Source organism: Carcharodon carcharias, chromosome 2 (assembly GCF_017639515.1).
Source record: "Carcharodon carcharias isolate sCarCar2 chromosome 2, sCarCar2.pri, whole genome shotgun sequence".
Classification (NCBI taxonomy): Eukaryota; Metazoa; Chordata; class Chondrichthyes; order Lamniformes; family Lamnidae; genus Carcharodon; species Carcharodon carcharias.
The window spans coordinates 126,678,455-126,706,095 of NC_054468.1; the positions used below are offsets into that span (position 1 = coordinate 126,678,455).

Genomic DNA, 27,641 nt, shown 5'->3' on the forward strand with positions numbered 1-27,641 from the left:
TGAGCTGAACCAACTGATTCCCAAAGGTTTTTGACAGAATATTCATCAAACCTCACATCTGCCATTATTAATCACTTGCCCTGAGGATTGACCATTATAGTCTATAACTATCCCATAACTTTCAACCCTAATCCTAAGCAACTGTATATCCAGCTCCATTATGAAGAAACTAATCAATATGTCATCAACTGTTTGCACTGTGACTTAGTTCCGCAGAAGGGCTACCCATCGTCTGGAAATCATCCCTATTGTTTTTTTTGGAAAACACCAGGAAGCTTTACCTTTACAATTGAACATTGCTGAAAAGAGAGACCTGTTGCAGAAGGTTTTCATCTTGCACTCGTCAGGACAAACGCAAGAGCGTCAAAGTTCAAATGATCACAGCAATTTATACTACAGGAGAAAAGGGTGCTAAATTGTTGGCAAGTCAACTCTGATCAGCCGGGGCATTGCCATGGAGAAGGCAATCGGGAACTCTGGGCTCCCCAATCTCCTGGGTAATTTATTAGGTAATTCATACAGACAAAAGAACATATCCAGGCGTTGTGCCTTTTTTGATTAAACAAAAGCGTGGGGGACAATAGTTCCTTGGTGCGTTCTTCATGGCTACACCTCGACCAATGAAAGTCAATTTGCCAACCAATCAACACCCTTTTCCCATGCAATATAAATTGCTGCTCTCTTTGAAATTTGGCATTCTTGCGTCTGTCCTGGTGAGTGCAAGATGAAAAGTTTTGAAAGCATGTCTTTTTTTCAGCAATACTCAATATTTGTTCTTGGGGTGTTGGCAGCACTGTCTAGCCAGAAATTCTTGCCCATCCCTAGGTGATCCGGGGGAAATTAGGAGTCAACCATATAGTGTGGGACTGGAGTCAAGTGCTGGCCAGGACAGGTAAGGATGGCACATTCACTTTCCTAAAGGACATTATTGAACCAAATGGGTTATTGCCCTAATCTGTCAACTTCTCAGGGTCATTTTCTGGTATCAGACACAAATTACCATATTTATTTCACAATTTGCCCTGGTGGGGTTTGAACCCATCATCCGTGGGTTGCGAGTCCAACTCAGCCCACTCCTTTTCCTTGATGTAGTGCCATGGGATCTTTAACATCCACCCAAGCAGACAAATGGGACCTCAGTTTAGTGTTTCGTCGGGAAGATGGTACCTCCGACAGTGCAGCCCTCCCTCAGTACCGCACAGGAACGACAGCCTTGACTTTTGTGCTCAAGCCCTGCAGTGGGAGTCAAACCTGGAACCTTGTGATTCAGAGACAGAAGTGCTACCAACTGAGCCACAGCTGGCACTTGAAGTATTCAACAGAATGATAGGGCTTACAGTGCAGCCCATTGACAGAAGCTTCACTGTCATTACCTTTTAACCTCTTGGTTTTTCAGGTCCTGTGCAAGGAAGCAGCTCTGGATCATCCCTGGGGTTGTAAGATCACTTTGCTCAGTTTGGAGACCTTGGCAGTTCTCATACAGCAGGGAGAAGGCATGCTCTCAAATCCACATCACGTGACACTTGCGTTTGATGCTCTGTTGTGTGTTTCACTTGACCATCTAAAGTTGGATGAATATGGGGCTATTTTTCGAGCTATCCAGGCGGTGCTGTTTTCTATCTTACAGTCTCACCCTAAGGTAAGCTGGTGCTTCTGGGTATAATAAGGGTCCTCTCCTAAATGCTGCTTATAATTCGATCAGCTGAACCCTGAAGTAGGTGTGTGGCTGTGGGACAGGGGCCGCCTTCACTCTCCCAGACTCTGCCAGTGAGATCTTGCCCATTCCTGCCTTTCCTTGCACTGTGTATGATGAGGCAGTCGGGAGGTAGGTTTGGAGCATGGCTTGGATCTGTCACTGTGGGCTGGATTTAACCAACCCCCACCCAGTGGGTTTGAAGCCGATGAAGACTTGTTAAATCCATCAGGTGGCTTGCCTGCTGCCTACCCACCCTCCCCAACCCCCATTGCAATTCAACAAGCAGCGGGGGTGGTGTTGGGTGGCCCATTAAGTGGGCCAATTGAGACTCGGAAGTGGACAATTAATGCCCAATTAGGGGCCTCACTTCCCGCCCCCGCCAGCTGCCAGCATTTAATCGGTGGTGGGAGAGGCCCACGTCAAGCTGCCAGCCTGGCAGGTTTCCCAGCACAGACTAGTGATGGGCGAGGTGGGAGTTCCCTCAAATGACTCCCTGGCCCTGTTGGAGCCCCCTGCACCACAAGGTCCAACCTGTCCACGTTGCCTTCCCCCATGTCCTCTCAAATCTGAGTCTTCACCACCGCTTCCCCCTCGCTGCCCCCCAAACATTTACAAAGTTCCAATCTAGCACAGCTTGTCTCATCACACGAGTGCAATACCAGCAGTGGCCACTGCTCTTCACTGGCACTACGAGTACATCGAGAGCTGACAGCTTCTGATTGGTCAACAGCTCTCTGAGGTAGGACCTCCTAACCCTGAGGGGTGGGAATCCCGCCTTTAGTCTATTAATGGCCAATTAGTTGTTAAATGACTGTGGAGCAGCTATTTTTCCCTTGGTCGGGCTCCCCCTTGACTTTTTATCTGGACAGTGGGGACCACAGTGCTCCCTATAATTCAGCCCTGTGTTTATAATGCCCTTGCTATGCCACTGATGCTCCCTAAATCTGAGAACGTGACCAATGGGTTTCCTTGAAGCATTGATTGGCTGGAATGGGTGAATTTTCAGAGAATTTGTCCTCAGACTCCTTTTGGTGGGAGCGATGATTGGAGAATTGGCAGATGTCAGCATACTTTCTCCTGATTACAGTACAGTATGCCGGAGGCTAAAGATTTAGTGTTCTGCAGTTAAAAGTACGGTATGCTATTGCACTCAGACTTTTAGAGTGTATTCACTTAGAATAAACTCAGGGTGACTTTAAAAAATGGAATCTTTAATAATCATATTTGTTATTGGACTTTCCTCTACATAGAACCCTGTAATCTTAAAGCTGCTGTATTTGCTGATTAAAATACTTTCATGTGGAACAAAAGGGGAGTTTATTTGCATAGTAGGGGCTGAGAGCAGATTCCTCTGACATGTGACCATGCTCATCCTTGTGTTTGCAGGAAAAAGCCTGTACTGTAGCTTTGGACTTTAGTGGGAGGAACTGATTATCAACCAGTTGCTCTTTGGCCAGATTCACCTGAGACTGGCTGTTCATGTATGGGATCCTGCTGATCCCTAGTCTGAGAATGATGTAACTTGTACAAGGAAAGAGGGCCCGATTCAATATTAACTTAAAAAGGGAGATATTTTTGGAAGCCCTGAAACTCTGGCCTTAATTATTTCTTGTTACCCTGATTGAAGTATTGCCATTGATTGGGATCCTTTACTTTGGCACACAGGTTTTGCACAATGCTGCACCCTCCTTCCTCAAGTGCTTTAACCGACTGGTGCTTTCTATTATGCATAAGGGTCGTCAAAAATGTGTTGGAGAGAAAGGTACGTGCAGAACAAATTTATCCTGAGTTGTTCCACCTTTTGATGAAGTCACTACAAACCCTGCATTAGTTTGCCTCTGTAATGTACTGGAGTGTCAGCTTAGATTTTTTTACATTATTTCATGGGACGTAGGTGTAGCTGGCAAGACCAGCATTGTTGCCCATCCCTAACTGTCCTTGAACTCAGTGGCTTGCTAGGCCATTTCACAGGACAGCTAAGAGTCAACCACATTATTGTAGATCCAGAGTCACATGTAGGCCAGACCAGGTAAGGGTGGCTGATTTGTGAACCAGATGGGTTTTTACGACAATCAACAATAGTTTCATGGTCTAGCTTTATATTCCCGGGTTATTAATTGAATTTAAAATTCAACCAGCTGCCATGGTGGAATTTGAACCCGTGTCCCCAGAGTATTAGCCTGGACCTCTGGATTACTAGTCCAGTGACATTACCACAACATCACCATCTTCCCCCATTTGTGCTCAAGTCTTAGAGTGGGGCTTGAACTTACAATCTTCTGAACAACAGCACATATTCATATACTGAGCCTCAGTGCAACACCGTTTCTAGTTTTTTTAAACATGCACCTTTGAAGTTTGACCTAAAGCAACTTGCTTTATGTGGAAAATATAATAGTTGCTGGAAATTTGAAATAAAAATGGAAAATGCTGAAAATGAAAATATAGGTCAGTATCAATGGAGAGAGATACGGTTAACGTTTCAGGTTGATGACCTTTCATCAGAGTTTTGGCCTGACCTATTGAGTATTTCCAGCATTTTCTATTTTTACTGTCTTTATATATTGCCTTTAACATATTAAATTATTTCAAGGTGCTTCACAGGAGCATAATCAGAGAAAATCTGACACAGCCATGTAGGTAGATATTAGGACAACCGACCAAAAGCTTGTTCAAAGATGTAGGTTTTAAGGAGTGTCTTAAAGGAGGGTAGAACGACAAGAGGCTTAGGGAGTGAATTCTAGATCTTAGGGCCTAGGCAGCTTAAGACATTTTGAGAGAAATTAAAATTGATGATGCACAAGAGGCCAGAATTGAAGGAGCCACAGATATCTGCAGCTTGTAGGGATGAAGGAAGCGATAAACGGAGGGGCAAGATCATGTTTCACACAAGCACTTAAATCTACAAATATTCAACAAGCATCTCAACCTCAAACATTACAGTCAGGAATCTGTTTAAACTCTGGCAAAGTTTGTAAATTCGACTGTTTGATCAGATTCCAAAATAAGCAAGAGTCGAGTGATGTAGTGGGTTTTTGACAGTGGCATTTTATCCCTGCGGTCTGGATTTGAAACCGGGTACCTTCATTTTGGTTGGAGAAGTAACTTTAAGATGTTCAGCTCAGTTTGGAGCGTGATGTGGGGCCATAAAACAAAACACAAAATTCACAGCGCTGCAGCGTCGGTCACTGTTCTGAGGTTGGAGTAGAAGGAGCTTTATCTGATGAAGAACAAGTACCCAGATTAGGAAAGTTGTCCCTCCATCATTACTATCATTCACCTGAACACAAGGTCATCAAAAAAAATTCAAATACTCATAGATGACCCAGCAGTGCAGTGATAAGTTGTTGAGTTGGTGTGTCAATGTTACGTGAGGATGAACTGATGCAATGAAGTGTCGGTGTGTTGGTGAGATGCAATGCTGTGCCAATGCACTGTTACAATGTAACAGTAAAATACCAAAATAAGTAGGGCGTTCATATATGCTTTAGTAAAATTTCCCCCTTGGCTGGAGCCCTGCAATCTCTAATTATTGTAATTTTATCACAGCTACAACAACAGTCAGTGAAGTTGTCCTGGAATGTGCACATCTGGTGGAAAGGACGTACACTCACATTGCATCAAAAGCGGAGGAGTTTGCAATATTCTCTGCCTTTACAGTGGCACTGTATGTCAATGAGCTACAAAAGGTAATCATCATCAACAATCAATGCTACCTTCTAATTGCAGGACTTCACTTGGAACGAATGATTCAACCAAGGATCAATAGTAGGACACTTGCCTCTGAGTCAAAGGTTATGTGTTATATCCCCACTCCTAAGACCTGAGCTATTCGCTGGACTTGGCGTTACAATATGGCAGCCAATTTGCTCAAAGCACAATCCCACAATGTCATCTGTTTTCATGATGTTGGTTGAGGGATAAATACTGACCAAGACACCGGAGATAACTCCTGCGTTCTTCAATTTAGAGCCTTGGGATCTTTTACATGGACCTGAAAGAGCCGACATCGTAACCTCTCATCCGAAAGATGGCATCACTGAAAATGCAGCTGGACTCAGTAGTCAGGCTGACAAGTGTCAGCCTGGTTTCTGTCCTCAGGTCTCTGGAGTGGGACGTGGAACCCACAGTGTTCTAACTCAGAAATGAGGGGGATTGCCACCAGCTGAGCTGACACCACTTAGCATCTTGTCACATTGTAGCACGGAGTGCCAGGAACTTGGTTTGTGCCTATGATTTCCTCCCAATCTATCTGAAACTAACCAAACCACAACAGAGAAAGGCAAACTAGAGACTGTCTATTCTCCTGCTGTAAGCAGTCTGTTGTGATCCTTGCAACCCTGGATCTGGCATATCAGAGTGTTTCACAATTGCCAGTGGTCCTACTGGAGCATCGTGGAACATGGAGGTTGATGCATAGATTGCAGATTGTACTGTTAGGTCAAATTGCCTCACACTCTGAGCATCTCCCAACATGGAGCACAGAATGATGCAGTTACCAGCAAAACAGCTGCTGTTCCATATCCAAAGGCCCCTCTTATTTCCCAGATATTGTTGAACTTCACAATGAAAGGTTGTCATGCTTTTTTTCAAAATACATGAGTTCCTACCAGTCTGTGTTCTTTATTTTCAGGTCACCCTCAATGCAGATGTGAAAAGACACTTGACAGGGGGAATGTATCACCTCCTGGATCTGGTCACCGAACGCGATCTCCGCTTCCTCAATGCATCATTACAGACTGGTGTGAGGGAGGTGTTTAAGGAGTTGTACAACGATTACACACACTACCACAAGAGTAAAAGACAAGGCGAGGAGAAGTACACAGCCTAAAGTGGAAGGAACAAAATTTTGTTTTCTTTTGGCTCTGCAAATTTTGATCTTTTCCTCTCCCGATGCCTTGGTGACCCATTGCCCACCAATGCCTCAGCGATAGGACTGTCATTCATGGGTAAATCCTTGAGTGTTGGTGGGAATGACAACCTTAGCCCAGTCTTTGACTGTATGGTTCCCAACAAGAAAGCTGGAAAGGAAAACCTTGCTCATGTCACCCCACTAACCCCATCTTCCATAAGTCACTGGTTTTAGCCTAGAAAACATGCACTAGGAACCTATAGTTCAGTTGAGAGACCTCTAAGAAGATATGAAAATTGCTCAGATTTAAAACAGAGGCTCCTCTCTCATCGTGACATAAAATGAAACACAGACCCTATGTGGGTCAAATAACCAAATAAATCACTCCTCGTCACATAGGGGCAGTGTACCTTAGTATAATTTCTGTTGTGAGCCATGTATGAATGCAGTATTTGAAATGCAGGTGAAGTCAGAATTATTTTAAGTCATTCTCTCAGTGGTTGAAAATGCCAAGCAAAGAAATAGCATCAAATCCGATCAAAGTGATGAATATTTTCAGTTCTGGTAAAGTCCAGGTTCTGCAGGCAAATTAAGACTTGTGTACTCAGGCTGAAAGACTAGAGACAACAAAAGCAGCCTGTTGGTCCAAAGGAATTGCCATTTAACTGATTAAGAGGCAGCTTGTTCATATGGGCTCATTAGCTCCTTATGGACCAATTAGAATTAATTTCTATGAATATTGCATTGGTTGGTATTGCCATGTCTTTCTGCTTTTGTATATATCTTGTTTGTAAATAAATCTATAACACTTTAGCCTTACAGTAGTCTGAGGGTGATATTTTTCACTGGGACTAAATTTTTCAGTAATACAATTAACGCGGTTTAGTGTAGTTCCAATTAACTGACTAAGTGTGGCAAAGAATGTGGTTTTCAGCTGATAATTCTAAGAGAAAGGTCGTTAGGGAAACTGCTTGAAACATAATGGTCATTTGGGAATTGTATGGTCCTAGCGAGACCCTTTTCTAAAATACGGTGTCCAGCTTTAGTCTGCAAGGTTTGAAAATACTCCATTGACCCACTTTAATATTCTTGGCCTAACAAATCTGTCAGTTTCAGTTTTGAAATTTTCAGTTGACCTAACTTAAGCTTTTTGAGAAATCTGATATTTTTATTACCCTCTGTATGAAGATGTGGTGCCCAATATCACCCTTGAACAACCTAGCTCTAAATTTAAGGTTAATCTTCTAGAGGGGGGAAAAGAAACTTAGTCGATGCAATCTATCCTCATAATTTAAACCATTTTAGCTACTTCCTTCAACTTTTTCCTCTGCTTTCTGACTCTCAATCTCTCTCTGGCTATGTTCTCTGGATCCATTTCCATTATCAATTTCTCCATTAAATCTCTTTCCTTCAGACATCTCTCAATGTTTGTGTGTGTCTCTCATTTAATTTTACTTATGCAGCCAACTTCATGTTCCTGACTTTAAGCCCCAGGTAGCCGCGAGGTTGCAACCAAGGTGCATTGCCAGATGGGCTGGGGGTCTGCCTGACGATAAGTGTAGGCTGGAAAGAAACTAGGCCATTTGGGGTGAGGCAGATGTTGATGAAGTAGGAGGGAGTAGGCAGCCTGGGTTTGTGAATGCAGTGGAGAGCTAGTAGTAGGTGGTGGCAGAATCTAGGCTTAGCAGCAGGACTCCTAGAGGAGGTTTAACACCTGCCAGCATTTTGCCAATCCTCTTTACCCCTCCATCCCCAACCTGCTTCCCAGATGTGGGATACAGAGCCAATTAGATATTTGAGACAACTTTGATGTGCTTTGTTCACAGATAAGGCATTTGATTTTGTTGGTTTGCAGCCTCTCACTGCCCAGCACCAGACACAAACATTTAAATACATGTACAGAAGTAACCTTGCAGAACAGAAAGGGGTTAACTGGATGGGCACACCAGAGTTGTGGGGAGACTGGTTCATCCTGCTTGGAGAAATATTTAAGTAAAATTAGAAACTATGTATAAAGTATGTGTTGTAAGTAATGAAAATAATCAAGAAAAGAATTAAACTTTAATTGTTTTTAAAAATAGGTAATAAAAACACTACAGTTAGTGACAAAATTCAGATTACACATTGGATAGCAGGAAATCTAAATCATAAGACCATTTTGGTGTGTGTAGCCCTTTATTAGCAACTAAACAAAAAACCTTATACAATGTTGGCAGCAGCTGTTTGCACTGCAGCTTATATCTTGAGTAACTATGGTATGAGATTATAAATGCAACTGACGTGAATATAAACGGTACACTCTCACCCACATCCTGCAGAACTATCTGTAAGCAAGTACACGTCTTCGGTTTTACAGGGTCAGCATTGGCCAACTTATCACTACTTTACGTCATCCTGTACCTCACTTCAGCGTAAAGAAGAAAACAAAGAAAAAGCACATGTCAATCAAAACTATGAGGGACTACACCTCAAGGAAGAAGAAAGTTCAAAAGTTCAATGTTAGATAGCTCCAAATAATGGAGGTATGTCTTCGAGGGAAGGCTGGGACCAGGAGTCTGAGGATGCAGTGGCTTTCCTGAGTAGCGATGATTCAGTGGACCATCAAAGTACCCGCGGCATAGCTAACGGAGCTATCCTCCCAGTTTTTGCATTGACTTGATTGGGCATAGTTCAGGAAGGAGAACGCCATGTTCATCCCATTCTTCCTCAATTCTGCTACCGCCTAAAAGAAAAACAGGAATAACCTTTAACATCCCATAAGCAAAACCTGGCGGGGGGGGGCAGTGTGTGGAGACAGGGAAAAGAGCATTTCTGGTTATTAAAGCCCACTAGTCATTCTTTGACCAAACATTGCAAACCGATCAAGGATATGAACCATCACAACTAACTTTCAGCACGTTAGGGTCTAATTAGAGAGTCTGATTTTGAGTTGTACTGCAGTTTCATTTTTTCTCATGTAGCTCATGTAAGCAAACAGGGTGTTGCAAGATCCTCAAAACCCTGTAATGATTTTGAACACTTCTAATTATCAGAAAAGAAATGCTATTGAAGCTGCAGTGTGACTCGCCCACTTTTACTGTTAAGTGGCACCTGATGTGACCATTCTTTTTGCTTCTGTTTGCATTGACAAAGATGGCAAGTTTGATAGCAGTTAGGAAGCTGCAACAGTTAAACTCTTTGGACACCCTGATGACTCATTAGACTGTTGAACATTTATGCAGCTGTAAACTACACATTTTCAGCATGCCAAATAGAGCATACAAAAACATGAACCAAATGTATGGATTTCATTTTTAGATGAGACTTCATAGAAATTAAATGTCAGGGCTTTTCCCTGACCCAAAACAATTTAATCTGAATGTGCTCTCCCTATAGCACATGTACTTGGCTTCCCACTACAAAATGTTAGACCATCAATGATCCAAATAACTACAATAAAAGGATACATTTAACAGCAACTAGTAAAACTACAGTAGAGAGATAAAGGCCAAAAACAGCAAAACTGAGTAATTCCAACTTACATTGAGAAGAACCCCAATTGGGTGGCGACCACAGATAGTGTTGTGGTATTTCTTCAAATAGTTGTTAAATGACACAGCGTCTAATTGCTCTATAATATCCATACCCTGAAACAAAACAGATTAAGTGATAGACTGCATTGTAATCCATTCTGGGGTTCATTGCAAAACTGTCTATCTTCAGGATACATTACCAATCCTGCTGTCTTCAGAAACCAAACTTCACCATGTGTAAAAGGCCAGTTTGTGAGGAAACAGGTTCTATCCAAGATTCAATGACTGTTGCTTTACTGATGAACAAACTAAATCCTTAAGATATAAATGCCATTGCATTTCTGACTATTTGCAGTTACACAGATTGGCCCCGTCCGAGAGGGAAGATGGATTGCTTTTTAATCAAAGTGCATTCAAACTCTTAACCCATCTATCTCTTTCCCTGTGCCATCAATCAATGCACTCCTTGAAATTGCATGGAGTATTGTTTAATATCCACCCCAGCAATTCCAAAACCTATAATGTAATCATGGATCTGAACTTAAATTGCTAATCAAAAAGTATAACTCTATAGATTTTCAAGTATGAACATGATGGCCTGAATGGCCTTTTGTGTAAATTTCTAGGATTTTGGATCAGTAGTCCCTTCAGCTGTTTCAATTCTATTAGGCCAAAGCTTAATTGCATCAGTCTGCAAGGCCCTAAAAAAGCTCAGGAAGTTCAGTGCGCTAAATCTATTAAACGTTTTACTGTTTCAGCAAATCTCTCAATCACAGAAAAATGACGTAGGAGGCCACCATTTGGCCCATCATGTCTGCACCAGCTCTCCAAATGAGCAACTCACCTAGTGCCATTCCCCTGCCTTCTCCCCGTAACCCTGCACGTTATTTAATTTTCAAACAACAGTCTAATTCCCTTTTGAATGCTTCAATTGAACTTGCCTCCATCACTCTCAGGCAGTGCATTCCAAACCCTAACCACTCACTGTGTGAAAAAGTTTCACCTCATATCAGTTTTGCTCTTTTTTTTACTAATTACTTTAAATCTGTGCCCTCTTGTTCCTGATCCTTTGACGAATGGGAACACTTTCTCCCTACCTACTCTGTACAGACCCCTGATGATTTTGAATGCCTCTATAAATCTCTTCTCAACCTCCTTCTTTCTAAGGAAAACAGTCCTATTCTCTCCAATCTATCTTCACTACTGAAGTTCCTTATACCCGGAACCACTCTCGTGTACCTGTTGCTCTCATGATAGAAATTTATACACGAAACAACAACCCTCATCACAATTGCCCGTGTTTCCTTCTGAAATTAATCAAGTATCCTTTTTCTTTTATGCAATACTAATTCGACCAATCCGTCTTTCAGATGAGATGTTAAACCGAGGCCCATTCTGCCCTTTCGGTGGATGTAAAAAATCCCACAGCACTATTTCAAAGGATTGTATGAATGAGCATTCTCCCCAGTGTCCAGGCCACTATTTAACCTTCAATCAACATCATAAAAACAGATTATCTGCTCATTTTCACAATGCTATTTTTAGGAGTTTGCTGTGTGCAAAACTGGTTGACGCGTTGCTTCGATTACAATAGTAACTATACTTCAAAAACAAAAGTACTTTATTGGCTGAAAAACACTTCGAGACATCCGGTAATAAGAGTCCTTTTTTAATCCTGTTCTCTCATTTGGAACCCCAATACAGCCAATCCTGTTATACATGATCTCATTGCCCAATGATAAGTTACAAAATTCCACTATTGATATATTGATATAAAATATAAAATATTGATCAGCAATAATCGTTCCCAGAGAGCCTTCTTCACTTCTGACTAGGCAATTACTGCCAATCATGGCTTACTTCCATTCATTGACTGGCCGAAAGTGATCGGTTCCATGCTTGCACTCATGTACACCTCAAAGACCTCCTCTCTGCTCACTTATCCAAAGTTCATAAAAGGACCTTAGTGTGCCATTAAAGAGCCTTATGATAGTACAGGGTGCCCCAACCTCAGTCATATCTTTCTCTGTGTGTGCGACAAGTAAATCATCCCATAACAATGCCATTTAGAAGTCATTGAGTTATTGAAGCCACCCCAATAAAAAGACTTGGAGCCCGTGCAACAACTCACCAAGGCTTCTTCAGCAGCACCTTCCAAAACCGTGACCTCTACCATCTAGAAGGACAAGTGCAACAGATATATGGGAACAACACCGTCTGCAAATTACCCTCCAAGTCACTCACCATCCTGACTTGGAACTATATTGTCATTCCTTCAGTATCACTGGGTCAAAATCCTGGAACTCCCTCCCTGACAAAACTGTGGGTGTGCCTACACCACATGGGCTGCAGCGATTCAAAAAGCAGATCACCACCAACTTCTCAAGGACAATTAGGGATGGGCAATAAATGCTGGCCTAGCTAGCAGCGCCTATATTCTGTGAAGTAAGTTTTAAAAAGAGACAATTTACAACAACATCTTGTATTTATATAGCTCCTTTAACATAGCAATACATCCCAAGGCACTTTGCAAGAACATATCACTGTTTGATACTGAGACACATAAGGAGATGTTAGACAGGTGTCCAGAAGGTTGGTCGGAGAGGTAGTATTTAAGGAGTATCTTAAAGAGGAGACAGAGTTAGAGAGCACAAGAGATGTAGGGTGGGAAAAGGGCCAAGGCAGCTAAAGACAGCATCTGATGTAAAGCAGCTTTTTGATTCAAGATTTGCTTGCAGTCAAGAAATTCTGAACAGCCCGTCATGGCAGAGCAGAGACACCCAAGCAATAGTAGTGAATTATGCAGGTAAGTCTGCCTTATAGATAGAAGTGCATGAAATGACCAAACACAAATAGGATGAGCCATTTTTCTGCTTCAAACGCTTAAAGGGCAAAGGAGAGAAAAATGCTTCACTTAACATTCAGCCTTTATTAGCTTAGTGGATTTAGGTCAGGTTGGTCATGAATCTAGACAACAAACAGCCTGGGGAAATCACTTGTGTTTCAGCAGTAGACCAAATCCACAGAACCACCAGGACTTTGAGCTTTCACTAATGTAACAGATACCTGATGGCAGACTTGAAGGGGCTTGGATAGGGTGGACAAAGAAGATGTTTTCCATTTGGGGAGAGACCAGAATTAGGAGCAATAAATATCAGATAGTCACTTGTAATTCCAATAAAGAAATCATGAAGAATATCTTTACCCAGAGTTTGGCTGGAATGTAGAACTTGTTACCACTGAGACATTGAAGGGGAAGTTAGATAAACACATGAGGGAGAAAGGAATAGAAAATTGTGCTGATAGGATTAGATGAAGAGGGGCAGGAGATTTGTATGGACCATAAACATCTCCATAGGTCAGTTGGGCCACATAGAATGTACAGCACAGAAACGGCCATGTTCGAATGATAGGCTCCTTTTCGTATGCAGTTAATTGTGTTTAATTTGCTACAAATGGCAAAGTTGGAACAAAACTGTATACAGGAAACACAACAAAGGGTCTCCTCCCTCAGAAAACAACGTCATATGCCGTACCATTTTATCCAAGTGCTGAATCGATCTGTAGATCTCCCCTTGACTCTCATCATAATGTGTGTATCGAAAACGCTGCCCTGAAAAATAACAAGTGTCAGAATCTGAGGCAGAGGTGGTCCAGCAAGCTTTAAACCCAGCTACAAACACTACATCCTTAATCACACAAGTACTCTGCAGTCCGATGGACTGAATGGCCTCCTGCTGTTCATGCCCATTGTTCTATAAATAATGAGGTGGCCCGTGTAATACTTTTGCTGCCTGATTTTCCGCATTTTTAAAGGGAACAGCTCATTCATTTGTAGACATGGCTCTCTGTAAATCCATTATTTGCCCTCTCCTGGAATACCTGTGCAGTCAAGCAGAATCAAAAAGCAGCAATGTAAAGCCATTGAAAGTGTTAGAAAAGGGCTTGCAAAGTCATTCTTGGTCCTAATTACCATAGTTATTCAGATGCCTTACATGATTGTGGTCTGCAGACGCGCAAGAATAGACACGATCAAGTCTGCCGTCCTTTCACAAGTTTGCTGAACTCCAAGCTTCACTACCTGTTAACTGCAGACATCTCACAGATGCTACCAGCTACTGAACTCAAAACAACTGAATGAAGATGTAATATGACAAGATTTAAGAATAGTCCAATACCATATCTCATCTGCACAATGAACAAATTCTAATGGCTATTAAAATTTGAACCCTGACAATGTAAATACCACCATGATAAATATGTTATTCTACTCTGTGGTATGTATTTTTATATCTTATTTCGAATGATCGATTGTAAAAACTTACCTCAATTCGGCCCTTGGCCACAATGGATTTTTAAATAAATAAACCTTTGATAAAATTAACAATAATATGCACATAATGGAACTCTTTCCATATCAAGCACTCCCAGGTCAGACATCAAGTAAAGCTCCCTGTGCTCTGTCCCTAAACTGAGAGGAATGCCCCCTACTGTCAAAGTGTGGCATTGTCCCATTTTCCACATCAAGCATTCTTGGGCCTCTTGAGTGCAAGACTGCCAATCAGTGTCGGACAGGGAACACTTAGTTGTGTGCTGTCAAGAACTGGGCTGAGACCAGCTAAATTCACCTCAGAGTCTGGGCTGGATCCAAACTTAGGTCCCAGAGGTAAAAAGCCAACCTACTGTTCCACTCAATTCCCCCTAGCTCGAAGTTTCTATCACTGTGGTTCACTTGCACTGTAAAAATAAAATACTTTAATGTTGGGTAGCAACAGAAAGAAAAAGGCTAATATGTCTGCCATTAGCAATGAAAGCAAACTCCAATATCATCCAATTATACTCTTGTAATAAGCATCAGAGCCAGGCTGTGAAACCATAAATGAGTTCTATGACAATTTATTAAAATATAAGGCTATTGGGGGTTGAGAATTTTAATATCTACTAATGGTATTGTCATAATCATCCGGTTTCATAGTTTATACTAATATTTTAGATATTACTTTTATATTAGAGATTGAAGTGTTAAATGAAAGATAAATGGAAAAACCTGGTTAAGAAACTGATATATAACTCTATAGTAAAGGCAAATCAAACAAACCTAGGTTTAATTAACCTGTGCTTATCATACAAGGTCAGAGTTGATAATGAAAAAACTTGAACAAAGAATGAGCCATCCCTAACTTGTAATGGAGCCAGAAAGTTTACCCTTGTCTCAATAAAGATTTAAATTGTTTATGTAGTTCCCAGATGAAAAGAAACTACAGGCAGTTTGTAAACATGGCTTTTTCCATGGGTGTTTCCATGGGTGATATGGAATCATATCCATTATTCATGTGGGCTACAGAGTCAAAGAGTTGTGTTAAAGGTAAGATAGTTGATTTACATTTGTGTTTGGGACCTCCCAAAGCATGCCATGTTGTCATGGAGATGGGCTGTGGAGGTTAGAAGGTTCTTTTGGTTAATTTAGCTGGGTTTTTCTCACAGAAGGCAGTTGCAGATTTGGTCTCGTGCAGTTGCGGCTCACTGAGTCAAGGGAGCAAAAGGAGATAAATGTTAGTCAGGCCTGCACCTTAAGCAGAGAAAATACTAACTTTATCGATCACCGCACAGGACGCGGGTGGGGGCTCGAGCTCAGTTCAGAGACATGGGGTTTATGAGGGGAAAATAGAAAGCTGGGAGATTTGCCTAGCTTAAAGCTAGAAGACGACATCCACAATGGTTCTTACAGTGAAAGGCAGTTAGCCTTACAGTAGCTAGCTGTCAGTCAGCTTGAAGCAGGCAGAGAGAAACTGGGAATCAGCTGTGGCACCAGAAGCAGTACAGGAGCTGTTGGAGCACAGAGAGCCATTAGGAACCAGGTGTGTTCCTGATGTTTAAATTCCTAAGCAAGGCGGCAGTGAAGCCCATGAGTGAATTGAAGAACCAACAGTTGGGAAGTCTTGAAAGAAAATTGGAGGATCGCTTAGTCAAAAGCTAATGGAAGGATCCCCATGAAATTTCATATTTCAGGGAATAACTGGGACACTAAGAAGAAATTGAAGTGACTTCTGCAGGGCTGTGGTTTACCTTTGGATTGGTCCCAGGAAAAGCGAATGAACCTTCAGGATTTTGTAAGATAAGGGAACTCTTGGAGGGAGTGGCAGGGGGCTGGAGAGGAGGTTTAAGTAAACTGAATTCATAGCAAACATAGTTATAAACTATAATGTTAATAGCGCTTGCTTTCTTTAAATTTCTTTATTTATACAATAAGGATTATTTTTATATAGAAACGTGAAATCTTGTGACATAGTTCTGCCAGTTAATTACTGGGTGTTCAGACATCTCTTTAAACATTAACGCTCCCTACAAGAGGACCAAGATAGTAGATGGAACATTTTAGAGATATCTGAAAGTCACTTCACAATGACAAAAAAGGCAATAAAATGCCCTCAACATTTATAAACAGCACAGGGGCTAAAACAAACAAAATACTTTCTCCATGCTGTATATTTATATATAAACAGAAGTACAGAGCTTCTAGAGCTTAATTGCACTTGGGATCAAAATCAAGAGCTAACTCACTCAGCTCCCAAATTCTAGACTCAAGAACCTGTATTCAAAGGATTATCTTTTATACATTTACCTTTTTAATGGATTTGTGGCTTAGAAGATAGTGTAAATATGAGATTACAATATGTGACAAAACTGCACAAAGATGGCATCCTTTCTCAGATCCCTTCCAACAGCACAATGTGGTTTAAATTGATACATACCCCAGTGACAGAAATCTGATGAAATCACAAAGAGGTTTAGAGGATCCGCTAGGTATTTACTGAAGAGTTCCCCGTACATCTGCTCTTTGGAATCACTCAGGGCTCCAACCAAAACGGGAACAATGGTTAACTCATCTTTTTGGCTGGTTAAAAACAGAGTCATTTCAGTAAAAATTGTAACAGTTACTAGGAATGAAAAATATTTTCTTAGCATTTTAAAAAGGGTCCAAGCTGACATTGGATTACTCACCTGCTTCTCTTTTTCACCAGCCATGACTCATTTGGTAGCACACTCCCCCTCTGAATCAGAAGGTGAAGTTCCACTCCAGAGCCTTGAGTAGCTAATCTAGTTTGTCACTTCAGTACATTACTGAGGGAAAGCTGCACCAGAGGTGCTGTCTGTTTGATGAAATGTTAAACTGAGGCTCCGTCTGCCCTCTCAAGTGGATGTCAAAGATTCCAAAGAAACAATTTCTAAGAGCAGAGGAGCTTATTTATTCTACTGTTCTGGACAAAACTTATATCAATAATTGATTGGTAGTACAGAACTTGAGTATTGCTGGAAAAGAGAGACATGCTGTCAAGCTTTTTGTCTTGCAGTCATCAGGACAGGCACAAGAATGCCAAATTTCAAAGAGAGCAATAATTTATACTGCATCAGAAAAGGATGATGATTGGTTGGCAAATTGACTCTGAGTGATTTGACAGCATCTCTCTCTCTTCTGCATCTTGTAACTGAGGGCTATAAATGTTGATTGGATACTCCATGACACATGCTATTGTGGTCAAGGAAGTGGCACAAACCAACATCCAACAGGCTCAAACTGAATAAGAGTCATGTTCGACCATCTGTGAAGACGGAGATGTGTGCAGAGCCACTCCTTGAAAGATTGAATAAGGTACTGCTTATTTCTTGTGGAAGAAGTGACTTTGAGAGGAAAAAAGGACCTTTTCTAATTTTGTGTTACATTTCTACCATTCTTCTCCATATCCTTTGATGATCTCACTATTGTCCATAGCTGTATCCTCAGGTGGATGGATAAAAGGGGCCTGTTTTGACACTACAATCCCAAATTCTGTCCCCAATATTGGCCCAAAAATGATCACTGTGTTTATACAGAACACTTTACCATCCACATACTTCCACTGATTATCCAAGGCCTCTGAGTTTTCTATGCTGTGCAGCTGCTAGGTTCAAAAGCCGATAACTTAATGGAAGGTTCAGTCTGTCAGTGAGGACATAAAATCTGCTACATTTTAAGTAGGGAGGAAGACCCAATTCCTTTAAAAATAAATGTCAAGAACACTTGGACCACAGCTGTATGTTCTCCAGTCTAACAAATGCTGAATGCTCATATGACTTGATTGAAGCAAATGTTTCAAAGGGAACTTCACAGCTGGAGATCAGAACAATGTCCTGTACCATCACCCCGCTGTTTTTGCATGACCCTTACTTTATTACGAGTGCTAATAAAACCCTGTTTGCTCCAAGTCAGCAAGCCCCAGTTGATTTAAACTGTAAAAAGGCAAGTCCAATTGGACATACTAAAAAGGACTGAGTGTTGGGCATTTGGGTCCTCCAAGGCATACAGTGCCCATGACTGAAGAAACAGCATGGAGACCTGACCCAAGAATAAGAATAGGCCATTTAACTCCTCATTCTTGGACCCATTCAGTTGGATCATGGCCGACCTGCTATTAAAGCCATTTACCTGCTTTGGTTCCATAACCTTTAATAACTTTACTCAATAAAAATCTCAGTTTAGAAAATTTTCAACTGACCTAGCCTTAACAGCATTTTAGGATAGGACGGTTCTAGATTTCCACTACCCTTTGTGTGAAGAAATGCTTCCTGACATCACTCCTCAAAAGCCTAGCTCTTATTTCAAGGTTATGCTCCCAAACACTGGACTCCCCCTCCCCAAGGGAATACAAGCCTGGTCTGTGCAACCGGTCAACGTAATTTAGCCATTTTAGCACTGGTATTATTTTAGTGAATCTGTGCTGCATCCCCTCCAAGCTGCTTAAACCACTACATTGAAACAGGGAAAACAGCACTGACCAGGATTCATACAAACATACATAGGAATGAGGAGGAGTAGGCCATCGAACCTGCTCCGCCATTCGATAAGATCATGGCTGATCTGATTGTGGCCTCAAATCCACTTCCCCATCTACGGCCTATACCTTTTGACTCCCTTGTCAATCAAGGATCTATCTAACTCATCCCGAACAATATTTAATGACCCTGCCTCCACTGCTCTCTGACTCAAAAAAAATTCTCCTCATCTCTGTCTTAACTGGGAGACAGATTTTTAAAACTGTGCCCCCTAGTTCTTGTCTCTCTCATAAAGGGAAAACAACCTCTCAGCATCCACTCTCTCAAGTCCGTTCAGGATCTTATGTTTCAATAAGATCACCTCCCATTCATCTAAACTCAAACGGATACAGGGCCAACCTTTTCTCACAAGATAACCCCTTCATTCCAGGAGCCAGGGGGAGGAGAGGAGAACAACAACAGGTCTATGATGTCGATGAGGTGAGGTGGGGTGCGGACGGAAATGATGCTCAGGTGTTGCTGGGCCATTTATACCGGGAGAGACAGATGGGTTTTCATGGAGCAGCAGTAGTCAGGATAGATTATGAAAAGCAGGACCAGATCAGGAGCAGAAAATCACTGACTTTTTGAAGCAAACTGAAAATGAAATTAAATTCAACTTTACACAGAGCCCAGTAGTATTCCAAGCATGGCACAAGATGGTGGTGAGTTGTCCCAGCTCTGCAGTAAAGTAACACGTTATCTGAACAACATCTCGCCTCTCAGCACAAAGCCCTTTACAACATTTCAGCCAATGGAAACACAAGAGGGAGGCTTCAAATTTAGTTTTACTTTAAATAACTGCACGCTCACTCATGATGTACAGCAGTTGGGTGACTTACCTCTCCATGGTTTTAGCTGTGTAAGGCAGATGCATTTCAATACTATGTTCATCTTCATCTATCTGAATAGTCATCCGTTCAAACATTCCCGTCTTCCACAGTTCTCCATAAACTAATAGTTACAAAAAAGGAAAAAAATCAAAATCGCAAGGCATCTTCGACTTCAACACGATTTCACCTACACGTGCCTTGCCCCTCATTTGAGGTATTTCTAACCATAGTATCACTCAATTAAATTCACCAGCATCTTCAGACCGAGTGTGAGCCAGAAATCTGAAAGAACTGGTCAAGTAACATTGGACAGGGCATTTGTTATTGGTTCACTTGGACACTGAAGAATTTCTCCGCATTGAGGGGGGTTGAGGAAGTGAGAGACCTTGGAGTGCATATCCAAAGGTCCCCAAAAGTGGCAGGACAGGTGGATAAGGTGGTAAAGGAAGCATATGGAATGTTTTCATTTATTGGACAAGGTATTGAATACAAAAGCAGGGATGTAATGATGGAACTGTATAAAACACTGGTTAGGCTACAGCTGGAATTGTGGTCACACAGTACAGGAAGGTCATAATTGCTCGGAGAGAGCAGAGAGATTTACAAGAATGTTGCCTGGGCTGAAAAACTGCAGCTGTGAGGAAAGATTGGATAGGCTGGGGTTGTTTTCCTTAGAACAGAGGAGGCTGAGGGGTGACCTAATTGAGCTGTACACAATTATGAGGGGCCTAGATATGGTAGACAAAAAAGATCTGTTTCCCCTATCTGAGGAATCAATTAGCAGGGGCTTAGATTCAAGGTGATTGGTAGAAGGATTAGAGCGTACATGAGGAAAAACTCTTTTGTCTAGAGGGTGTTGGGCATCTGGAATTCACTGCCTAAATTGGTAGTTAAGTCTGAAATGCTCAACTCATTTAAAAAGGTACCTGGATTTGCACCCAAAGTGCTATAACCTGCAAGGCTACGGACCAGGTGCTGGAATGGGATTAAAACTAATTGTCTAGTTTCTTTTCTTTTGGCTGGCGCTGACACGATGGGCTGAATGGCTTCTTTCTGCACCGTTAACTTTTCTATGGTTCTATCTCACTCTCACAGAGCACACAGAATAAAACAACTATCAGAATATTACAATCTGTTATCCTCTCTGACAAAGTACTTAGTGGAGCTGAAAACGATCTCGAGGCAAGCTCAAGTGCATGTTCTGTGAAATGATTAAGGCATTCCTCAATTTAAGCTCTGTATGGAGCTATGTTAGTTTTCACACAAACAGAGAACACCATGCTCCCTATAATTTAGTGATGCCTTGTGACAGTGCGGCTGTGTGACAATGCCTGTCAACACACACAAGTCTTTTATTCCTATCAGGGTTGCCGTGGAGAGAGACACCAAAGCTTAAGGGGTTGATTGCCCAGTGCTGTCTGACAGACTTCCTATTGGCTTATTCCCAAACCCTTCCATTTTTAAAGCTTTGCGATTTAGTTTGGCATGACTTGCAAAGTGCCCTTTGTCAAATGATACCAAGTGACAATCCAACAGAATACTTCCAAGCAACTGAAAAGTCAGTTTTCTGTCTGGGTGTGGCCAAGCTTTTATAGGCCATTTATAACATTTGGAGCCTGTGGCGGGGTGGGGGGGGGGGGGGGGGGAACGACACACACGACATTTAAATCCTTGTCCCCACTGTCTTCATAAATCTCATCTCAGTGCTGATACTAACAGATCCTGGGTATTCTGATTCAGGATTTACCCACCATTGAGGCAACAGTGCTAAGAACAGCCCTTTTCCATATCTCTAGATTCATGCAGGACAGAGAAATACAAGTGCAAAATGGACTGAGCTGCCTGAGCTTTATTGGGCACAGGCAGCCCAATCTCAGATGACCTTGGGCCAGGATCAAAGAGTGAACATTTATAGACCACGTGGTTGGCCAAATTAATAATGAGCATTAATAAAAACAAAAAAACTGCGGATGCTGGAAATCCAAAACAAAAACAAAAACAGAATTACCTGGAAAAACTCAGCAGGTCTGGCAGCATCAGCGGAGAAGAAAAGAGTTGACGTTTCGAGTCCTCATGACCCTTCAACAGAACTTGAGTTCGAGTCCAAGAAAGAGTTGAAATATAAGCTGGTTTAAGATGTGTGTGTGGGGGGCGGAGAGAGAGAGAGAGAGAGAGGTGGAGTGGGGGTGTGGTTGTAGGGACGCCCCTACAACCACACCCCCACTCCACCTCTCTCTCTCTCCGCCCCCCACACACACATCTTAAACCAGCTTATATTTCAACTCTTTCTTGGACTCGAACTCAAGTTCTGTCGAAGAGTCATGAGGACTCGAAACGTCCACTCTTTTCTTCTCCGCTGATGCTGCCAGACCTGCTGAGTTTTTCCAGGTAATTCTGTTTTTGTTTTTGTTAATAATGAGCATTGTGATTTTCACAAGCAACACAAACATTTAATTCAGTTTAATAAATAATGAGATTTTGAATTGCTGACCCCTGTAAGAGGACTATTCCAGAAAATAAGGATGAAGGACTTGCCCTTCCTTTACTACTCTTCTAAAGACACTGCCTAATGTTGGGGTGTGTTTTTCACCGGTCCTGTGGAGCTTGGACAGCAAGTGCCGGTGGTCTGGCCTACTCTGGGGGCCACTGATGTTGCCCACAGGGGCACCAAATGGGATATCCTGATTCAATTACCTCAGCCCTAGGTCAGAGGAGCAAGTGTCAACTGTATCATTACCACTACAGCCCCCAATGAGAATTAGCAAAGTTCAGAACAAGTGACCAGTCAAGCTTGGGGCCCTGTTGCTCCCATGGGACTTAATACCACACCCGATCATTTCTAAATCCATTGGGCAAATGAAAAAGCGTTTAGGGTGGGGTTGTTGGGCCAAACTGCAAGTAGTAAAGAAATAGACAGAAGTTACAACATGGAGACAGACATCCAGCCAAACCAGTTCATGCTGGTGTTGACATTCACATGAACAAATAATCCCAATCACATTTACCCACTCTGCTCCCATATGCCTTCAACCTTTTTCCTTTATCCAACTATTCAATCTAAGCTTGAGTAAACAGTTTCTGTCTCAACAATTAAATCAAGGGCAACACCTTGATTTAAAATTCTCATTCTTGTTTTCAAATCCCTCCACTGACTCTTTTCGTATTCTAACTTCTGTGTATTTCTATACTATTTCCAATTTGGCCCCTCTTCCTCCTCTAGAAAGAGATCAGGTTTGGATCTTTAAGATCATTAAAGATTTCATAGGATGGTTATATAAAGGTGTTTCCACTTGCACGCAAGACCAGGTCTAGGGGTCATTAATGAAGAATAGTCACTAAAAATCTAACAGGAAATTCAGGAGAAACTGCTTTTCCTAGAGGCTGGTTAGAATGTGGAACTTGGTGGCTCCCACAAGACTAGCATGGATGCGTTTAGGGGGAAGCTGGATAAACACATGAGGGAGAAAGGAATACATGGATATGCTGATAGGATTATACAAAAGATAAGGCGCATGTGGAGCATCAACACTAGTACTGACCTCTTGGGCTGAATAATCTGTCTTGCTAGACTGTAAATATTACATAATACTATATAACCCAAGTTGCTACCTGTCATGTCCTGTGAATCAGTGCCCCAAATCACAGCATTGAACTTACTTCCATTAAAAGTACAATAACTGATGTTTTATTTTACAATATGTACCATCTCACACATACTGATATTGAATTGCATCTGTCCCTTTTCAGCCCATTTCCCCATCATACCAATATCCCATTGCAGCTTTCTTTGGTTTTCTAAAGAATTAACTATATGCCATATTTTGGTATCATTTATAAACTTCAGCACTGTTTCCTCTAGGCCTATATCCAAAACATTGGTATATACAATGAACAGAGTGGCCCCGGAAACACTGTGGGACAGTATTATCAACTTCTGAAAATCTGCCCTTAATTCCTACTCTTTGTTTTCCGCTTTCTAACCAATTTTTAATCCAGTTTGGCATTCTCCCCGTAATTTCATACCGTTAACCTTCTCTAACAACCTCCAATGTGGTAACGAGTCAGAGTTTCCTAAAATCCATGTACACCACAACCACTGCATTTCCCCCTCTACTTTGCCCATTACCTCCTCAAGGGGGGCAGAACAGTTAATAATAAATGTTAAAGGAAATCTATTTCTAGATTTAGTGATTTTAACATGAGTTGTTCCACATATGTTAAAAAACCCAAACATAATGCTTTGCTTTTTAATCAGTAGCAAGATGCAAGTATTGACACTTACTCTTTTGATCGATGCGTAGATCATACAAAGGCGTTCTATAAATATCTGCAGTGGATAGAGCACAGCGAGAAAGAGGCGCATGGTGCGATGGTCCCAAGATAAAAACTCTGCGTCTGTGATGAAATTAAATTGACTGGTAAATCTAAGCAGTCACCTTCCTTCTAATTTAACACAAATGATTAGAAATTATTTAAAAGGAGAACCCATCAGTTCTACAACAAGCAGTTAGACACGCAGCAGAGATCAGCAACAGGTTCCAACCTTCTGCCTTTTTACCTGCTCTTTAATGTAGGTGACAGGTTTGATGACACTTGCCATTTACTTTCCATTGAAATACAGAGAAAAGGGCTCAACTATCTCAGTGTCACAGGCCCGAGAGTGACATGGTAATGTCACTTGGGTCAAAATCCTGGAACTCCCTCCCTAATAGCACTGTGGGTGTACCTTCACCATACGGACTGCAACGGTTCATGAAAGCAGCTCACCACCACCTTCTCCAGGGCAATAAATGCTGGCCTAGCCAGCGACGCCTATGCCAGGTGAAAAATTTTAAAAATGACAGTTGAGAAGGCTCATTCAGCCCATCTTATTTCATCCATCTAGTGAGATTGTAACAGCCTTCCATTGCAACATCTAATTATTTTGGAACTGATGTCAGGGTTTTGCCACCATCGCACTATTTGGAAGTTTCTTTAATCACTGTGTGCAGAATTCCTTGATATGGGTCTTATAATCAATTTTCACTAGTTTGTACCTCTGGCCACCTTAAGAGCATAAGCAGGAGCAGGAATAGGCCATACAGCTCCTTGAGCTTGCTCCAACATTCAATAAAGTCACGACTGATCTTCCACTCAAATTCCACTTTCCCCCCATATAACCCTCGATTCTCTTAGTGCCAAAAATCTCTATATTCAATATACTTAATGACTAAGCATCTACAGCCCACTGGAATAGAAATGCCCTAAGTATCTTAAACCACTAAGTGAAGAAATGTATCCTCCCCTAAGTTCTAAATGGCTGATCCACCATTCTTAGTTTCTCACTCTACAATTAAGAACAATATTCTGGGTTAACTTTGTACTACCTAATGCCATTTCGGAGATCCTCTGAAATCCCACTGCCCCTTCTGATTTGGAATCATCCTCAAATTTGACCACTTTGTGTTGATTTTCCAAATCCAGTAACTGGGAAACATTAAAGGAACTTGGACTTAAGAGTTTCAGTTTGTTTCAGGGTGCCAAAAAAAACTTGGGTTTTCTCCTAGAGTTTCATGCACCCTAACTTTCATTCATTTTGCAGTCACTGGAGTTCTACATTAAACAGTCTAGTGAAGTGCCCAAGATGTTGTCCATAGTTAGTTGAATACGAGCTATCTTTTACATACAATGTGGCAACAGAATTGGAGAAAGACTACAGAAAGTAAGTCCACAGCCACTAAGTGGCTCAACGAAGCACTCGGCACTGCCTCTTACTGATTACAGGATTGCAACTCTTGGCATTGCGGCAACATTAGCATGGACTGAGATTGGCTCATGGGTAGAAAAGAGACTAGGAACGATTGAGTCATTCTCAAGTTTGCAAGCTGTAACAAGTGTAGGCCATTGGAAGGACCAGTGCTTGGGGCTCACCTATTTACCATCTGTATCAATGACTTAGATAAGAGAGCCGAGTGCAGTGTATCCAATTTTACTGACTATACAAAGCTAGGTAGAAAAGTAAGCAGTCAGGAGAACACAGAGGTTGCAAATGGATTTAGACAAGATTAAGTGAGTGGGCAAGGATGTAGCAGATGAAATATAATGTGGAGAAATGTAAAGTTATCCACATTGGTTAAAAAAAGGAAAGCAGAATATTTTTTAAATGGTGACAGACTGGGGAATGTTGGTATTCAGAGGGGCCTGGGTATCCTTGTATACAAATTCTAAAGTTAATGCAGGTCTAGCACACAATTATGAAAGCAAATGGAATGTCAGTGTATATTACAAAAGAATTAGAGCATAAGACTAAAGATTATTACTGCAATTATGTGTGTCTTGGTGTGATCACACTTGGGAGCACTGTGCATAATTTTGGTCTCATTTCCTAAGGAAAAATATACTTGCCTAGAGGGAGTGCAACAAAAATTTGCTGCACTTATTCATGGCATGGAGATTTTTTAAAACATCCTTTCATGGGATGTGAACATCACTGGAAAGGCAGCATTTGTTGCCCATCCCTAAATGCCCTCGAGGTGGTGAGCCACCTTCTTCAGCTGCTGCAATCCATCTGGTGTAGGTACACCCAGTGCTGTTAGGACAGAAGCTCCAGATTTTTGACCTAGTGACAGAGTAGGCTAGGCCTATGGTGTTTAGAAGAATGAGAGGTCATCTCATTGAAACGTATAAAATTTTTAAGGGCTTGACAGGATAGACATTGGGAGGCTGATTACTCTGGGTGGAGAATCTACAACAAGGGGTCACAATGCACAGACAGTCTCAGGATGAAGGGTCGGCCATTTAGGACTGAAACGAGGGGAAATTTCTTCACTCGAAGGGGTTGAGAATCTTTGGAATTCTCTACCCGAGGTCTGTGGATGCTCAGTCAGAGTACATGCAAGTCAAAGATTGACAGATTTTTGGATACTAAGGGAATCAAGGGATATGAGGGTACAGCAGAAATGTGAAGTTGACATAGATGATCAGCCAAGAACTTATGGGATGGCAGGGCAGGCTAGAAGGGCTGAACAGCCTATTTCTACTTAAGCTCTTATGAGCAGCAACTCCAAACTGCCCAATCCCACTCTGCTGTTGACCTTCTGCCCTGTACCCCAGCTAGGGGATAATCCTACCAATATCTTTACTTTCCAATTCACCATTCCCAGTGCTGATCATGTGGACTCATCAGTGGATCAGTTATCACCATCCTTCTCCACATCTCCCTCAAGAATATCCGTTCAGGTGTGAGCAAGGCCCTTGCCATCCATGAGCTTATTGTGGATGGCTGCATTGACATCATAACCTTGATTGAGCTTGGCTGAGAGGTGATGACACCTTCCACCTAAATGAAGCCCCCCTACTCAGATGGTCTTTTCCTCCATCCCCTCGACCCCAACTAGCTGTCACCCTAAACTTGGAAAGGCTAAATGCCATTTATTGGCTAAATCATCAATGTTGTAATAACGTGCTAAAACGACAAAGACAGTTCTGGTCACAACTTGGATTCTGGCTTTTGGCACCCAGTATCTAAAGTGGAGATTGTGGAAAGGTTGCATCCAGCAGTCAGAAACCAGTTTGAAAGCTAATTCTCCATTTGTATTAAAATGAGTACCTTTCCTCCTTACACCTTTTAGCAGGGTCTGAGCCATTGCACAGATGGAAAAATGTGGCAACTTGGGCTTGCCAAATGACAGAATCTGTGCTGTTGCAAATGCCCAAAATTTCAATTTGCAGTGTAATCTGCCTACACTCTAAGTCAGCACTGCCATCCACTCGCTTCCAACATTGGTGACTGCTGCAGTGAAAATAACTGTCCAAACAATCAAACCCTGTACATCCAGACTGTACAGGGGTTGTGACATATACAATTAGTACAAAAAACGCAGGTCAAATGATTTTTATTGATGAAAGCATTGAGGGAG

The 27,641-nt window shown here is 41.8% G+C and overlaps 2 protein-coding genes across 3 annotated transcripts in view; one reads left to right on the forward strand and one right to left on the reverse strand.

Moving 5' to 3' along the window:
• The window catches only part of urb2 (URB2 ribosome biogenesis homolog), a 73,171-nt gene extending 65,804 nt beyond the window's left edge, over positions 1-7,367 (forward strand). For both annotated transcript variants that reach the window (XM_041182733.1, XM_041182734.1), the window contains exons 7-10: positions 1,397-1,639; positions 3,362-3,458; positions 5,246-5,385; positions 6,330-7,367. In XM_041182733.1, coding sequence (XP_041038667.1) covers positions 1,397-1,639; positions 3,362-3,458; positions 5,246-5,385; positions 6,330-6,527 — 678 coding nt within the window. In that variant the 3' untranslated portion in view covers positions 6,528-7,367. The remainder of the gene's footprint in view (positions 1-1,396; positions 1,640-3,361; positions 3,459-5,245; positions 5,386-6,329) is intronic.
• A 1,223-nt stretch (positions 7,368-8,590) lies between these two features.
• Positions 8,591-27,641, reverse strand: part of memo1 (mediator of cell motility 1) — a 39,623-nt gene continuing 20,572 nt past the window's right edge. The window contains exons 4-9 of the mRNA XM_041182976.1: positions 24,026-24,138; positions 19,753-19,864; positions 16,813-16,955; positions 13,597-13,673; positions 10,070-10,174; positions 8,591-9,270 (exon numbers count right to left, since the gene is read on the reverse strand). Of these exons, the coding sequence (XP_041038910.1) occupies positions 9,139-9,270; positions 10,070-10,174; positions 13,597-13,673; positions 16,813-16,955; positions 19,753-19,864; positions 24,026-24,138 (682 nt within the window). The 3' untranslated portion in view covers positions 8,591-9,138. The remainder of the gene's footprint in view (positions 9,271-10,069; positions 10,175-13,596; positions 13,674-16,812; positions 16,956-19,752; positions 19,865-24,025; positions 24,139-27,641) is intronic.